The sequence below is a fragment of the Neoarius graeffei genome, chromosome 22 (genome assembly GCF_027579695.1).
Source record: "Neoarius graeffei isolate fNeoGra1 chromosome 22, fNeoGra1.pri, whole genome shotgun sequence".
In the NCBI taxonomy this organism is placed as follows: Eukaryota; Metazoa; Chordata; class Actinopteri; order Siluriformes; family Ariidae; genus Neoarius; species Neoarius graeffei.
In genome coordinates, this window is record NC_083590.1 from 3,586,644 (window position 1) to 3,603,051 (window position 16,408).

Consider the following 16,408-nt stretch of genomic DNA (forward strand, 5'->3'; position numbering starts at 1 on the left):
GAATAAGTGATGGAAACTTGGTAAATTAAATGAAAAATTAATTAAAAAAAAAAAAACTAGCTAAGAAACACTAAACCTTCAACAAAACTCCATAGAAAATGAATGCGGGTCACTTGTGACCCATGTTGTGCATTAGAGGGGTAGTGACAAAAAAAGTATTTTTATTTAAAATTGTTTAGAGATATAAATTTAAAAAAGTTTTGAAATGAACAAAAACAAGTTAATTGAGGAATTCATGGAGTGTGGGGTCATGAAAATAATTTATTGCAGAGATAAAAAGCAAATTAAACGCAGCCGGGTCACTTGTGACCCATGTTGCGCATTAAAGGGTTAAAAAAGTTATTGACTGAATGAAAACTGTATTGATGCTCCAATATGTTGTTATGCCATTTTATGTCTTGCAATAAAAATAACATAACATTTAAAGGGCTGATGACACGAACATGACTCTATGCAGTTTCTTAAATAAACTATACAACATGGCAAACATGTTAGATTTCTGTTATAATTACGTGAAAAGAAGCTGTTGTTACGCAAATATCCAACTTTTAATTGCACAGCGCAAGAAAACTGGGTCCGTGGCTCGCGGCCATGTTGTGATGTCAGCGGAAGAACACGCTGCGGTTCACTGGCTGTTCTACTCTGGTTCTACTCAATGGAAATGGCGCATGAAAACGCCGGTGAACTCTCTAGTGCTAGCTCTTCCTCTTCTGGGAGTCTAGAATTGTGTTGATCTCTTCCGAATAGAATCTATGATAGCCTACCCTCTTTACCCTTTGCCTCTCGTTGCTAGGCGGCAGTTACATGGAAGCCGCAAGCTTTCACAAGCAAATACATGACTGATATCACGCCGACTTTATGATTACATTTATGATTATCATGTAGAATCTATAGCTCTACGTACCTTTATCTTATGTCGTTTCACAACACATGTTCTGACAGGAGGACTGTCTTTGGATCTGGCATAGCTACTAGTAGACCCCCTCTGGAATACTGGCAGTGTTGCCAGATTGGGAGGAATCCCGCCCAGTTGGGTGGTTTCAAGTGCATTTTGGTGGGTTTTGAACATATTTTGGGCTGGAAAACTTCAGCGGTATCTGGCAACACATACTGCTGACGTTTTCCAGCCCAAAATATGTTCAAAACCCACCAAAATGCACTTGAAACCGCTCAACTGGGCGGGAAACCTCCCAATCTGGCAACACTGTGTAGGCACTGCTGATGGTAGCAGCACACATTTGTGCTGAACTGAACACCCAAGAGATTCTTTTAAGCTGGGAAGGGTGTCAAAACAATCCAAATCGAAGTGTTCAGAGCACAGGACGGATGTTGGTGAGGGCTCCCACTTGTCACGAGTGCGCCTGACTTGCTTCATCCACTTCGCATGCAGCTCGGGATCTCTGGGAAACTTGAATAAACTTACCCCATCCTTGTGGGTTTTGGAGCAAAAGCCGGCAACACAACACGAAGGCATAATAACTAATATATATATATATATATATATATATATATATATATATAATGTATAATAATAATAATGACAAACTGAACACCTGTCGCATCAACAACAAACTGGTAAGTTAGGAGGAAGGTTCTTTCGCTGACATCATATAGCCCCTCCTCCTCCTTCGTCTCCTGGGTGCTGCAGCCCCATCAAATTTGCCCAAATAGCCGCGTTTTTTATCATAACTTGTAAAATAGGCGCCTTCGTGAATTAATATATGGATCATCGGGAATTACTTTTTATGTTATAAAACATCGCCAAAGATGTCAAAAACGTGTCATCAGCACTTTAATTACATTACATTGTGTAAGTGAGACATTAATTGTTCAAGTTGCTGATACTTACAAACTATAAGTAAGGTGTAGATTCTGCAAGTAAACCTTACAATCAGGAATTAGGTTCCATTACACAGCTGAAAGTAAGAGAAACCCATTTAACACCAGTAACACAACTTTGCTCCAAGTAACCTTTACTAGCTGGTTTGAAGTAAACATTACTAGTTGGTTTTAAGCAACCTCAACATTCAAGTTCCAAGTAAGGATAACAAATAATTTCAGTGGAGATTACTTTTAAACGTAAAGATAACTTGAAAGAGAACAAGTTATATTACTTCATTTATTTGAGGCAACGAGTTTCCACCATTTTTTCAAGTAAGCTTAACTTATTCTTTTTTACAGTGAGTGTAGTATATTCTAGTGGGGTCATTTGAATTGTCAAAACTTCCTACATTCATATGTTAATGTAAAGGCATATTCTGATGGTCATTGAGTTGTCAGAAAGTCCTGCATTCATATATTAAAGTAAAATAATATTCTGATGAGGTCGTTTGAACTGTCAGAACGTCCTACACTCCTATTTTAATGTAGAAGCATATGTCAGAACACCCTACATTCATATACTGTAAAAACATATTCCGATGGTCATTTGAATAGTCAGAACGTCCTACTTACTGTAGAAGCATATTCTGATGTGGTCATAGGAGTTGTCAGAACGTCCTGCGGCGTCATTTGAATTGTAAGAACGTCCTACACTCATATTTTAATGTAGAAGCATATTCTGAAGGGGTCTTTTGAATTGTCAGAACATCCTACATTCATTTATTACTGTAGAAGCATATTCTGATGGGGTCATATGAGTTGTGAGAATGTCCTGCGGCGTCATTTGAATTGTAATAACTTCCTACACTCATTTTAATAGAGCAAATGGTACTTGTGAATAGTGACAAAAAAAACTATTAATTCTACATATTCTGACAGGGTCAACTGAAGAGTCAGAGCGTCCTAGATTCATATGAATGTAAAAGCATATTCTGACGGAGTCGTTTGAATTGTCAGAACATCCTACATTCATATGAATTCTGACAGGGTTGGTGGACGTTGTATCAATGTAGAAGCATGTTCTTTGCAGAGGGAAAAACTGCGAACTATGACTAAAAGTTAAAGTTCAATCACACTGTAGGATTTCCTGCAATGTAGGACTGCTCCACAGACATGTCTGACATCCCCTCCTACCCAGGGCCGTCGACAGGGGGGGACAACCGGGTATTTTGTCCCGGGCCCAGGCATGAGGGGGGGCCCAGAACTGGTCCCTCATGAAGATGCCATTAATCATTCTGTTTCATTTCAAAATGTGTTGATTTGGGGGAGAAAAATGTGCTATATTTGCATTCAATGAATGATTTCTGGTTCTTTTGCCTTTATTGTCTTCGAAAATAGATTCAAGAACCCACCTACCACCCCTAATGCAGAAATGGTTTGGTCTTTGATTAAGGCGCCAAATAACACGGCACTATTCCATCATAACGCTTCGACAATAAGCGTGCGAGCCCGTTTGCCAACATGCACAAGTCAGGAGCAAAGAAAAGAGAAAAAGAGATGAAGAAGCCAAGAGCCTCAGGGGCTCACTGCATAGATATTTAGCTGAGCCAGGTAAGACACAGATAACTTTTTTCCAGCCCCGTAATGTAACCCCAGCACGCGCGACGCGCCATTCATAATTATAAAGTAGGGGATAGCAGGGTACACTGAGTGAACACTGAAATGCACAGGGCATTGAATTATTTCATAAACATATCGGTTTAATAACACTGTGTTGCATATATCTCAATGAAGCAAAGAATAGCACATTGGCCCGCAATCATATCCAAATGTTTTAGGCACGCTTGCTGAGCTGCGCTGAGCTGGACTCCGGTTAGCTGAAAGCCCATGGAACGCTGCCTCTTGTTAATTAAACCTTATTTTGTTGGAAATCATCCAGTGTAGATACGACGGCATGTGAAATTGCCAGCTAGATAGAGTTTAATGTAACGAATGGGCTATAAATGGGGTGTTTTGAGGTTAGTCTGTTGCAAAACATTAAACTTTCGCTTAGACTGGATACTCTTCAAACAATTCCCCTGCTCAAGTGAAAAATGATAGGCCTGTGTGAAAAGCGCAATTAATGAAAGTAGCCTAATAAGCCCTAAATGAATAAAACAACCTCTGTTTTATTGTTGTTGCTTACACGTTAAGATTTTGAAATCTTCTCGGTCCAGTTCTATATCCAGGGAACATTGTAATCCTTTTGGTTTATCCGTAATAAACATGTCAGCCCCCAGGTCAGATAGGCTAATGTTACGTGGTTGGGAGGGTGTCAATTTTTTTGTAACATTCTAAATCGAGTACGGAAAGGACATTTATGAAAAACAAGACAAAAAAATACACTGAAAAACTCACTGTACACATCACTAGTGGTGATGCTTCTATGTTCAGATTTTGGGAAAGCCATAACTCCGTTCTCATTGAGGCCCAGTTCCATCCTGTAAACAATCATTTTGGTTTATCAACTACCTGCACTCAAACATGTCACAGGAGAGGCTCAATGGGCTGGCTATGCTCTCTATAGAGTGCGAACTTGCAAAGAAGCTGGACTTCAATGACCTTATTGACGACTTTGCCACAGCAAAAGTCCGGCGCATTGCATTTTGCACCTGAATAGTTACAGACTAAGGAAATGTTCAAACTGTAAATATGTTGAAATGTTGAAATAAAATGGTTGACTGTTATAATGGGCTTGGAATACCTGTTATTTAAGGGTTGGAGTGAATGGAGACTGTGAAAAGAGGGGTTGGGTGTGGGTGGTTGCTGTGTGGCGATGTGCGTGCGCGCATATGTGTGTGTGTGGGGAGGGGGGGGCACTCAGATTATTTGGGGGGGGGGCCACTCAGATTATTTTGTCCTGGGCCCAGCCAAAGCTGTCAACGGCCCTGCTCCTACCGTAGGACACTTCGCGGATGTAGGACCGTTTATCAGAACACCGGCAGTAGCATATTTCTACTATTATTATATGTCTTCACCAGCTGGATACACATATATATCAAAGCCACGTCTCACAGGGAAAGGTGGAGGTCTCGCTGCAGTTTTCCGATGTGGTTTGAAACTTAGAGATTGTCATGATGTCACATCCTGTGAATATCTGGCTTTGAAAACCTCCACTCCCACACCGATGTTGCTGCTCTTTAATCTATCGACCTCCCAAATCATCACCATCTCTTTTTCTGTCTGAACTGAATGAGCTGCTAACTGTCGCCTCATCTGTCTGTCCTGCCGTCATTCTTCTGGGTGACTTTAATATTCATGTTGACGTTAGTTGCTCCCTGACTGATGAGCTCTTGACTGTCTTTGAATGTTTTGGTTGAACTCAGCATGTTGACTTTCCCACACATAATCCTGGTCATATACTTGATTCGCTTCGCTCTACTGGTATAAAAATTGTATCTGTATCGGGTTCTGATGAGGTTTTACTGACCGCAAGTTGATTGAGTGTTGTCTCAGTGTGCCTTTGTAGCGAGAATTGCGTGTGGGTGGAGCACAGAGGACGGCAGGACAGAGTAAAATTCAATGATTTTTTAATTTGCTCTTTTCAGACGCATACACCACTCTCTCAGCCACGCACACACACACACACAAGTCGTCTGGCTGGGGAGAGCGCTCCCTTCCGCTCTCCCTCTCCCTCCTTAAGTAGAGGGTGGTTTACTGGGGAAAACACACACAAACACAGGTTAATTACCCTCAGGTGAAGCGATTCTGCCACTTACCTTCCCCGACTCCGCCCTCCTGTCACAGACCGGCGCTTGACCACGCCCCCGCTGCCACATACCCCCACCGCCCGACTCAGGCCGGGCGCCCGTCCGGCCCGCAGCCGACTCCCCCCCCCCCCCCTTGACGGGAGAGGAAGTCCGCCACGACCATCTGCGCCCCCGGCCTGTGGACCACCTTGAAGTTGAAGGGGTGGAGTGCCAGATACCAACGGGTGATCCGCACGTTGGCATCCTTCATGCGGTGGAGCCACTGGAGGGGCGCGTGGTCCGAACAGAGGGTGAAAGAGCGCCCCAGCCGGTAGTAACGGAGGGCGAGGACCGCCCACTTGATCTCCAGGCACTCCTTCTCTATGGTGCTGTAGCGCCCCTCACGCACTGACAGCTTCCGACTAATGTACAGGATGGGGCGATCCTCCCCCTCCACCTGCTGGGACAAAACGGCCCCCAGCCCTCTGTCCGACGCATCCGTCTGCAACATAAAAGGGAGAGAGAAGTCAGGGGAGTGTAAAAGTGGCCCCCCACACAGTGCAGCCTTTACCTCAGAGAAAGCCCGCTGGCACTGCTCCGTCCACTGGACCGGATCTGGCGCCCCCTTTTTAGTGAGGTCAGTCAGCGGGCTGGTGACATCCGAATAATTAGGTATAAACCTACGATAGTAGCCAGCCAGACCCAGGAACTGTCTCACCCCCTTTTTGGTCTTGGGCCTCGGGCAGGCCGCAATCGCTGCTGTCTTATTAATTTGGGGACGCACCTGCCCGTTACCCAAGTGGAAGCCCAGATACCGTACTTCCACCCACCCAATCGCACACTTCTTCGGGTTGGCAGTGAGCCCCACCCACCTCAGCGACTTAAGGACGGCCCTCAGGTGTTACAGGTGCCGCTGCCAGTCATTACTATAAATAATGATGTCGTCAAGGTAAGTGGCCGCGTAGGTGGCGTGGGGCCAGAGGACCCGGTCCATCAGCCGCTGAAACGTAGCGGGCGCCCCAAACAGCCCAAACGGAAGTGTGACGAACTGGTGTAAACCGAACGGTGTGGAAAAGGCCGTTTTTTCCCGGGATAATGGAGTCAAGGGGATCTGCCAATATCCCTTCGTCAAATCCAGTGTCGAGTAAAAGCGAGCCATGCCTAGTCGATCGAGCAGCTCATCAATACGAGGCATTGGGTACGCATCGAATTTAGACACCGCGTTGACTTTTATATAGTCCACACAGAACTGGACCGAGCCGTCGGCCTTAGGAACCAAGACCACCGGGCTGCTCCAGTCACTGTGGGACTCCTCGACGATGCCCATTTCGAGCATGGCCTGAAGTTCTTCCCGAACCACCTTTTTTTTGTGTTCGGGTAATCTTTAAGGACGGCTACGCACTACCACCCCCGGGGGCGTCTCTATGTGGTGTTCTATGAGGTTAGTGCGACCGGGCAGGGGTGAGAACACATCCGAAAACTTGGCCTGCAACTGGGCGACCTCCGTGAGTTGGGTCGGGGAGAGGTGGTCTCCACAGGGGACCGGAGAGGTACGAGATGCGAATGTCCCTTTTTGGACCTCCGGCCCCAGCTCCGCCTTCTCCGGAACTACCAACACCAACGCCACGGGGACCTCCTCGTTCCAGAGTTTTAGCAGATTGAGGTGGTAGATCTGTAGCGCCCCCTCCCTGTCCGTTCGCCTAACCTCATAGTCGACGTCCCCGACTCGCCGTGTGACCTCAAAGGGTCCTTGCCACTTGGCGATTAATTTGGAGCTCGACGTGGGCAACAGGACCAAGTACCTTATCTCCCGGGTTTCAGCACCACTGTAGCGAGAATCGCGTGTGAGTGGAGCACAGAGGACGGCAGGACAGAGTAAAATTCAATTATTTTTTTTATTTGCTCTTTTCAGACGCATACACCACTCTCTCAGCCACGCACACACACACACAAGTCGTCTGGCTGGGGAGAGCGCTCCCTTCTGCTCTCCCTCTCCCTCCTTAAGTAGAGGGCGGTTTACTGGGGAAAACACACACAAACACAGGTTAATTACCCTCAGGTGAAGCGATTCTGCCACTTACCTTCCCCGACTCCGCCCTCCTGTCACAGACCGGCGCTTGACCACGCCCCCGCTGCCAGAGCCGCCTTCTCAACTTCCTCTGCGTTCTACTGTCTCTTTACGTAATCTTTCTTCTATTGATGTGCATTCTTTCTCTGCCTCTCTCCTCTCTTCTTTTTGTAAATTTGCTGAGGTTTCCTCTCCTATAGATGAAAGTCTTCCGGATTTACCCGGAAATCCGGATATTTGACAAAACTCTTGAAAATCTCTGGTTTTCCGAATGGAGAAATTTATTTTTCTGATTTTTTGCGTTCCGTTTCATAGAAATTCGGTTTTGCGATCGCACGCCTTGTTTATGTTCGGTGACAGGGCGCTGCCATTTTTGTAGTCTCGCAATGCTTGCTGGTGTGTACAAGACCTTATATGCTAATATACATATCTCATGTCATGTGAACGAGATTTTATCGTGATATCGTGCTTTAGAAAACGCGGTCTTTCTTTTGTGTACCTTTCTATTGAGCGAGACAATTGAAGAGCCTTCTCTATTGAAATGTGTTTACCGATTCAGCAATAATAATGTACAAACAAGTTGACAGGTCGGTGGATATCCGTAGCATAGAAGGAAAGGTAAAGAACAAGTTCAAATGGTCATGGCTGGAGGAGAAAGATGCAAACGGTGACTTTTTATCGGACTGTGTGAGGAAAGTGGACAGGCCAGGATATGCATTATGCACGTGGTAAGTAATTTTTTCTCATTCTTAATTTGTTGTACTTGAGATCCATGTTGAGATTTAGAAAATTGTGAATGAATTCTTATTGACTTGACGTGACTGATAATGACCGCAAATAAAAGTAGTTATCAGTGAGCGTGCATGATATTGTAAACCGTATCGGCGTATTGAAGTGTTAATGTTAGTAAAAATAAAAAATGAACCACACACTCAATATAAATGATATTATAATTTATTAGTATGCCATTTATTGGGATATAATTGGTTAGCTATATTTAATGAGTCATTTATGAATTTGTATACCTCTAAATATTAACATTTTAAGTGTGAGAGAATATATTTTTTCCATTTTTTGTTTTGAGCTGCTTAAATACGAGTCATCTGGGAAGAAAGACCTCCGAAGCCACAGTAAGCGTAAGAAGCACATTGAAGCTCGTAGACTGAAGAGAACAAACCAGACTCTTCCCGCAGTATTTCACAATGTAAATGCAATGGAGAAAGGAGCCACCAGTACTACTTGCACGATGCCTTCTGAGAATGTTCACAGTGCTGCTTCTTGCTCAGCCAGTCAGACGACTCCAGCAAAACCAATCATTAGTTTTCTTGATAGGAAATCAGACCAGGAGGCTTCTTTATTATCATTCATGGCAGAACATTCCCTACCACTGTCCATGTCTCCACATCTAATAAAGTTTGCTCAAGAGTTCTCTCGTGACACAAGAGTCACAAATGCCATGTGTATGGAACGAACCTTTTGGGGAAAGCGTAGGAGAAAACAAAACAGCTGTAAGGCTGTGGAACAACCGAAGAAGAAGAAGAGGGTCTAGATTTAGTGGTGTCCGTTTCACAGCTGGTTTTCACTTACCCTAGCAGACTGTCTTTTTTGGTTTTTACAAAACTATGAACTTTGCAGTGCATTCCATGTCTCTCACACACACACACACACACACACACACACACACACACACACACACACACACACACACACACACACAGTTCAAACCAGTTAAGTTTTAGAGCATTATTAATAGTTTGAAATCTTTAAAGTGACATGATGATAAGAAAATATTCTTTTTGATAATAGTTTGTGTTGAATAAGCTCAATTTTACAAGATAATGTGGCTGATTTATCTTTTCTGTTCTGAATGAGTTTACTGTTACAATAAATATATATCTGATTAATAAGACTGTTTTGATATTGAATCAATTCAATTTCATGAAAGTGTGAACTATTTAATATCAGTTGAATTATTATTTTCTAAACATATATGCAGTATTGCACATAAGATGTAACAGCATCACTTTATATGTTTTGACATCCAATAGTGAAAATTCTGAATTTAGAACAATGCACTCCTGAAAATTATTAATTAACTAAGGGAATTAAATTTTATATTTTTGACATGTTAATCATTAATGTACATGAAAGAAAAAGGCTTAAAAAGTTATAACTTGTTTTAGTGAAAATAAGTACTAAAATGCACTAGAATGCAGGGGTTTGCGTGTTATGTTATTAAAATTTTTTTCGGGGGACGTTGCCCCCCTCATCTTAGTTTGACTTTCAGAAGTTCAGGATTTTTTTCTTTGCTCCACTTCCATCTCTACTCTCCTGATGATACAGTTTCTATTTACAATAATACTATATCTAACACACTTAATACTTTCACTCCCCTTAAAACTAGACAGGTCTCCGCAAATCGCGCCTCTCCTTGGTTCACCTCTGAGCTTAGGGCCATGAAGGCCAAGGGAAGGCGGCTAGAGTGCCTTTATAAGAAAACTGGCCTTACTATTCATCTTTCACTCTTCTCTGAACACATCGCAAAGTATAAGGATGCTCTTAATGCTGCCCGATCCTCCTACTATGCTAACATCATTAAGAGTGGAAACTATAGACCCAAAACTCTGTTTAATACAATAAATAAACTTCTTCAGCCTCCTTCCTCAACCACTCCCAGTTCCCCTGCTCAGTGTCAGGCTTTCGCAATCTGCACAGCACTGAATCTGCTCTCTTAAGAGTTGTTAATGACCTCCTGCTCTCAACTGATGCTGGTCATCTCAATGTCCTTGCTCTCTTGGACCTCACAGCTGCCTTTGACACTGTACATCATGAGATACTCATTTCCAGACTGTCTTCTTTTGTTATTACTGGCTTAGCTTTAGCCTGGTTTCAGTCATATCTAGCAAACAGGCAACAGTTTATCTCTATTGGTGTTCATAAATCATCCACTGCTACTGTTGCTCAAGGTGTGCCTCAGGGTTCTGTCCTTGGTCCCCTTCTTTTTATATTCTGTGTTTCTCCTATAGGCCAGATTATTCGTAACCATGGCCTTAACTTTCATTGTTATGCTGATGACATTCAAATCTACATCACTATCGCCCCTTCCATAGCCTATGTCCAGCTGCGAAGGACTTGCATCACTGACCTTAAGCAATGGCTGCATAAGAACTACCTTAAACTTAATGCTGGCAAAACGGAGGTTCTATTAGTAGGTACCAAAAGACAGGTTCTGAACTTCTCCAGTTTTACTATTGATGTTGATGGTGTGTCTATTAGTCCTTCCCAAGTTATAAAAAACCTTGGAGTTCTCTTTGACTCCACCCTTACTTTTGAACCCCATCTTGAACTAATTACTAAGAATGCTTTCTTTCACCTCCGCAATATTGCACATCTCTGCCCTTTTCTCTTGGAAACTGATGCCAAAATGTTGGTCAATGCATTTATTTTTTCTCGTCTTGACTATTGCAGTTCTCTCTTTTATGGTCTCCCTGCCACATTGCTCAATCGCCTGCAGTCCATCCAAAACTCAGCAGCAAGAGTCCTCACACTCACCAAGCGCACTGCTCACATCACTCCTGTTTTACAGCAATGGCATTGGTTGCCAGTTATCTCTCGGATCAAATACAAAATCTTGCTTTTAACCTATAAAGCTCTTCATGGTTTCGCCCCTTCCTATCTCTGTGAGCTAATTCATTTGTACTGTCCCTCCCGCTCCCTCAGATCTTCTGTCTGTGGACTTCTGACTGTCCCACGTTTTAAACTGGCATCTATGGGTGGCAGATCATTCGGTGTTGCTGCTACTAAACTTTGGAACTCGTTACCACAATCGCTTCGTGACTGTTCCACTCTCTCTTCCTTCAAAGCGAACTTGAAAACTTTTCTCTTTACCTCACACTACTCTTCCGAGTGTGGCTTTTTTTTTTTTTTGGTAACTCCTGTGTAAAGCGTCCTTGGGTTTGTGAAAGGCGCTATATAAATTGAAATTATTATTATTATTATTATTATTATTATTATGCAAAGTGAATCATGCATCATGACGTCTGACTCCTCAAAACAAAGTTCACCTGTGTTTATTGAAAATTGTGTTTTCCTGGACTGGTTCCTGAATAAAATGAATCCTACCAAGCGTCAGAGACATGGACTGTATCCTCACTCTGTGCTAAGAGAGCAGGGAACCAGTCTAAAGTAGCTCGTCTTGTTTCACGGGAAATGTGTTTAAGTTTTATTCATCAACATGACAATATATAAAAGTACAAAAAAGATGTCGTAATTATACCAATTGGCTCAGAGCGATGAGGGTCAAGGACATCGTGTGCCAGCAGCGCGGTTGAAGTGGGCAGATGTCAAACTTGAAACTTTTATATCACGATTGGAGTTAATAATAAACGATATCACTGAATAATGTTCCTTACCTCTAACCAGTATATATATTACCATTTTTTGTTGTTTTTGATGGTTTCATATATTTCGTAATAATATTTTTATTTTCTAAATATTTATCAACAAATCGCCATTGTGGCATGGGAGCCTGTGATTGGTGGACAGCCGACAAAGGGAGTCTCCCATTGGTTGTAAATCGTGGCATAAAAATCATAATCAGATATCAGATATAAAAATCAGATATACACTGTTAATGAGAATAAACAGGTGATATTAAATCCTCATGACATTCTGAATAATAAAATTAATTTTACACTCATCATCTTTAAAGTCAGTATTAAACCAAGATGGGAATCTGTTGATGAAGTGTGTGTCATTGTGTCTCTGCAGGTTGTATTATTGTGGTGTCTCAGATGAAGGCTGTGCTGCTCTGAGTTCAGCTCTGAGATCAAACCCCTCACACCTGAGAGAGCTGAGTCTGTCTAATAATAATAATCTGGGAGACTCAGGAGTGAAGCGTCTCTGTGCTGGACTGGAGAATCCTCACTGTAAACTGGAGAAACTGGGGTAAGATCATCTCTCTGAGAGTCACATGACCTGCTCCTCAGTAAGACCCATTCTCTAATAGTGAGACTGAAGCAGAGGTTTTAGCTTCATCATCAGTGTCCTGAGGAGGAAGATTGTTTCTGTTCACTGCACACTGATGATTTGTCACAGAGTCTTTGGGTCAGATGGACGTATGTGAGAAGCTGCAGCACAAAACGGGACTTGATCCAACTGCGATGTGTCTGAACTCACTGTGAAATTTACTACAACACTGTAACGAATCCCACAAACTGCACCTGAGACCCAAACTAACTGCCCTCTGTGTGAGCTGCAGTGACATGGTGGAAATGATCTCAGGAATATAGAATTTGATACGAAAATGAGTCGTTAATGCCAGAGAACTGATGCAGGAACAAAAATAAAGAGATAAAAAAAAAATTACATATAAATAAAAATTAAAAAGGAGCAGAAAAGAACTTCCAATAAATTGAAAACCATGGCAACAATACAGTTATTATTAGTTATTATTATTAATAATAATAATAATAATAATAATAATAATAATAATAATAATAATTGTTAAAACAGTCAGTAATGTTTGAGTCCATCTCTGTCAGTGGTGATCGCTTTAAGACGCCACTGGAAGTCCAGCTTCCCCGAACATTTCATTCAAATGCAGCAATGAAACGTTTCCCAAAGTGTCGATTTTATTCCTCCGTCTTGGTGTAATTCAGTATCTGAGTGAATCAGATTGATGAAGGATCTCACTGCAGTGTGGCGCTGTTTGTTCATTAAACTCACACTGTTTCGTGGTGAACAGTGCAGTCTGTGTGAAAAGCCCCTGACACACACACACACACACACACACACAGCTAACAGACCCCCACTGGAGCCTCGGCATCTATTAGTGTCTGTTAGGGCTTTGTGTACTCGCTGTTTTAATGGGCAGAAAGATGAAAGCTCATTGGACAACAGGCTTTAAACATGTCGTTTTGAGCCCCGCCCAGACGCACAGCTTCACTGGGAGGGAATGGAGTGGGCAGGTCCGTTTTACACAGGAAAAAAACACATCTCTGTGGTTATTGCACAGTGTGCTTTTCCTTTGTCCTGCCTGGACACACGGCTTCTCCTTATTATGATTGGTAGATCTCTCAAAGGGGCGGAACCTCATAACCAACTGCCAATCAGTAAATCAGGAATGAACATGATTGACATCTCAAACCTGAACATATTGGAGTCTGCAGTGGTGGAATAATTTGTAAATACTGCAAATAAATTGTACGTATAAAGTTCTGTTTGATTATTTGTATTTATTTCTGAAATTTGTTTCTGATTACAATGAGCGAGCGGTCACTTCCTCCTTCAGCAAGCAGCTTATACACACACACACACACACACACACACCTCTAACTTAAAGACACACAAAGTAAATCTTGATGTTCATAAACTGAGGCAGTGAAGTGTGTCATTGTGTCTCTGCAGGTTGTGTGATTGTGATGTCTCAGATGAAGGCTGTGCTGCTCTCGCTTCAGCTCTGAGATCAAACCCCTCACAGCTGAGAGACCTGAATCTGCTTGGAAATGAAATAAGCGACTCAGGAGAGAAGCTGCTCTCTGCTCTTCAGAATGATGAACATTACAAACTACAAACACTGAGGTGAGTCATCACCTTTTTTAGATAAATGTCGAAAAAAAGAATAATCATTTCAGCTTATTATTATTTTTCTTTAATGTCAGTAAATATCACATGACCAGGCCATGGAATGAAACCAATGTGAGAAATGTTCACCCTGCTGTCTCTGACTTCATCCTGCTGCTTTTGTCTGAATAAGATGATCTCGGCTTTTCCCTGTTTCTGATCAGCAGCACACTTTCTTCTCAACTCTCCTCAAAACTCAGTAAAATGATCATCTTTAATGCCACACGGCCACAAATATGTGATTTAAGGAGCCACTTGACTCACTCTGACACTCCTTCCTGCTCTCCACCTCCACACCGTGTCTTCTGTCGTTCCTGTAAACTTCACCTCGGCTTCTTCTTAAAGTCTGCACTTAAATCTACATGTAGAACAAGAGATCAAACCCACCGCAGTGTGAGTTACTGTTTAAAAAGCTCCAAAGCCTGGGATTGGATAAGAGCAGTGATGGGAAACGTCTGCTCACTTTCCTGTTAGATCTTGTGGAAGTTTTCGTTTGTTGGAGGTCAATGTTAGAACACAGATATTATATAAGACTGAATAAATGTTGGGCGGCACGGTGGTGTAGTGGTTAGCGCTGTCGCCTCACAGCAAGAAGGTCCGGGTTCGAGCCCCGTGGCTGGCGAGGGCCTTTCTGTGTGGAGTATGTTTTCCCCGTGTCCGCGTGGGTTTCCTCCGGGTGCTCCGGTTTCCCCCACAGTCCAAAGACATGCAGGTTAGGTTAACTGGTGACTCTAAATTGACCGTAGGTGTGAATGTGAGTGTGAATGGTTGTCTGTGTCTATGTGTCAGTCCTTTAACGACCTGGCGACTTGTCCAGGGTGTACCCTGCCTTTCACCTGTAGTCAGCTGGGATAGGCTCCAGCTTGCCTGCGACCCTGTAGAACAGGATAAGCGGCTACAGATAATGAGATGAGATGAATAAATCTCATCTCATTATCTCTAGCTGCTTTATCCTGTTGGATTAAATTATAAACAGGAGATAATAATGTTTCTCTTGGAGCAGAGATGATTCCATGCTGTTGGTCATGAAGTACCACAGTCCAGTGTGTGGGGATTAATCCAGATGTTTTTCTTTTATTTTCAGGTTGTAATGAACATCTGTGTGTGAGATGAGGACTCTGGTGTTCCTGCATTTCCATATTGGGGAACAGACAACACATTCATAAACACATCAGTCATTTAGTTCTAACAAATGAAAGAGACTCGGAGACGTGGTCAGTGTGTGTTCATGGTGCACAGTGAATCAGACTGCACACAATTCTACACTGAATGTGGAACAACTTGTGATCTGCATGAAACTGCCTGGACCTCAGTCCCTTAAAAACCCTGAAAGAGCAGGTGGAAAAGCACAGGGACTCGATCTGAACCCAGTCTGTGGAAGAGGGAGCTGAAATGGACAGGAACAGTTTCAGGACATGGGTGGGATTCTCACCTCACAGGATCGGCATTTGGGGAGTTAATCTGAGGCCCCGAGGAGACTCACGACAAGACACATTTATCACTTTGTCCTTTGGTTGGTGTTTAATGTAGTTTAGATCTTTTTGTAACAGGATCAGACCAAATCTGTTCATTTACTCTGATATCAGACGATCGAACCTGATATGGGATCAGTGCCATCCCTTTTACTGAAGTATACACTACTTACAATCTATTGTATAATTGTATCAGTCATATACAATTTGAAGAACTGAATATGTCCAGTGTAATTATTTGTGTTGTATCAAATTAGTTTATTGATTTAAAATGAAATTTTTTCACACACACAAAACAATCAACAGTTACTGAAAATAAACTCATGTCCAGCAACAAAATATATAAAAACTGATTTGGGTGCCGTGTTTATTTCTTGGTATTTCAGGTGTAATGGTGTTTTAAAACATATTCATTTAATTTTATATACAGTACAGTGAGATAATGTGAGGGCTTTGTGTGAATTCATCAAGTTTTCAAACAAAGTTATCGCCAAACGCCGTCTGGCATTGTGCGGCCATGTGTTTCGTCATGATCAACCTGCTGCACAAGTTCTCTTGTGGGAGCCTGAGGTGAAGTGTATAAAGTGTTTCTGAATGGGTTTTTTAGACCCTTAGCAAAGCTAAATTGATTTAAACAACAAAAAAGCAAAGATATAATGTAATTTGAGCATTTATTGTACGGAAGAACAACAGAA

General features: G+C 42.5%; 1 protein-coding gene across 3 annotated transcripts in view; it reads left to right on the plus strand.

Moving 5' to 3' along the window:
• The window catches only part of LOC132870536 (NACHT, LRR and PYD domains-containing protein 12-like), a 129,924-nt gene extending 113,885 nt beyond the window's left edge, over positions 1–16,039 (plus strand). For all 3 annotated transcript variants that reach the window (XM_060904212.1, XM_060904210.1, XM_060904211.1), the window contains 3 exons: positions 12,388–12,564; positions 14,026–14,199; positions 15,326–16,039. In XM_060904212.1, coding sequence (XP_060760195.1) covers positions 12,388–12,564; positions 14,026–14,199; positions 15,326–15,332 — 358 coding nt within the window. In that variant the 3' untranslated portion in view covers positions 15,333–16,039. The remainder of the gene's footprint in view (positions 1–12,387; positions 12,565–14,025; positions 14,200–15,325) is intronic.
• The last annotated feature ends 369 nt before the right edge of the window (positions 16,040–16,408 follow it).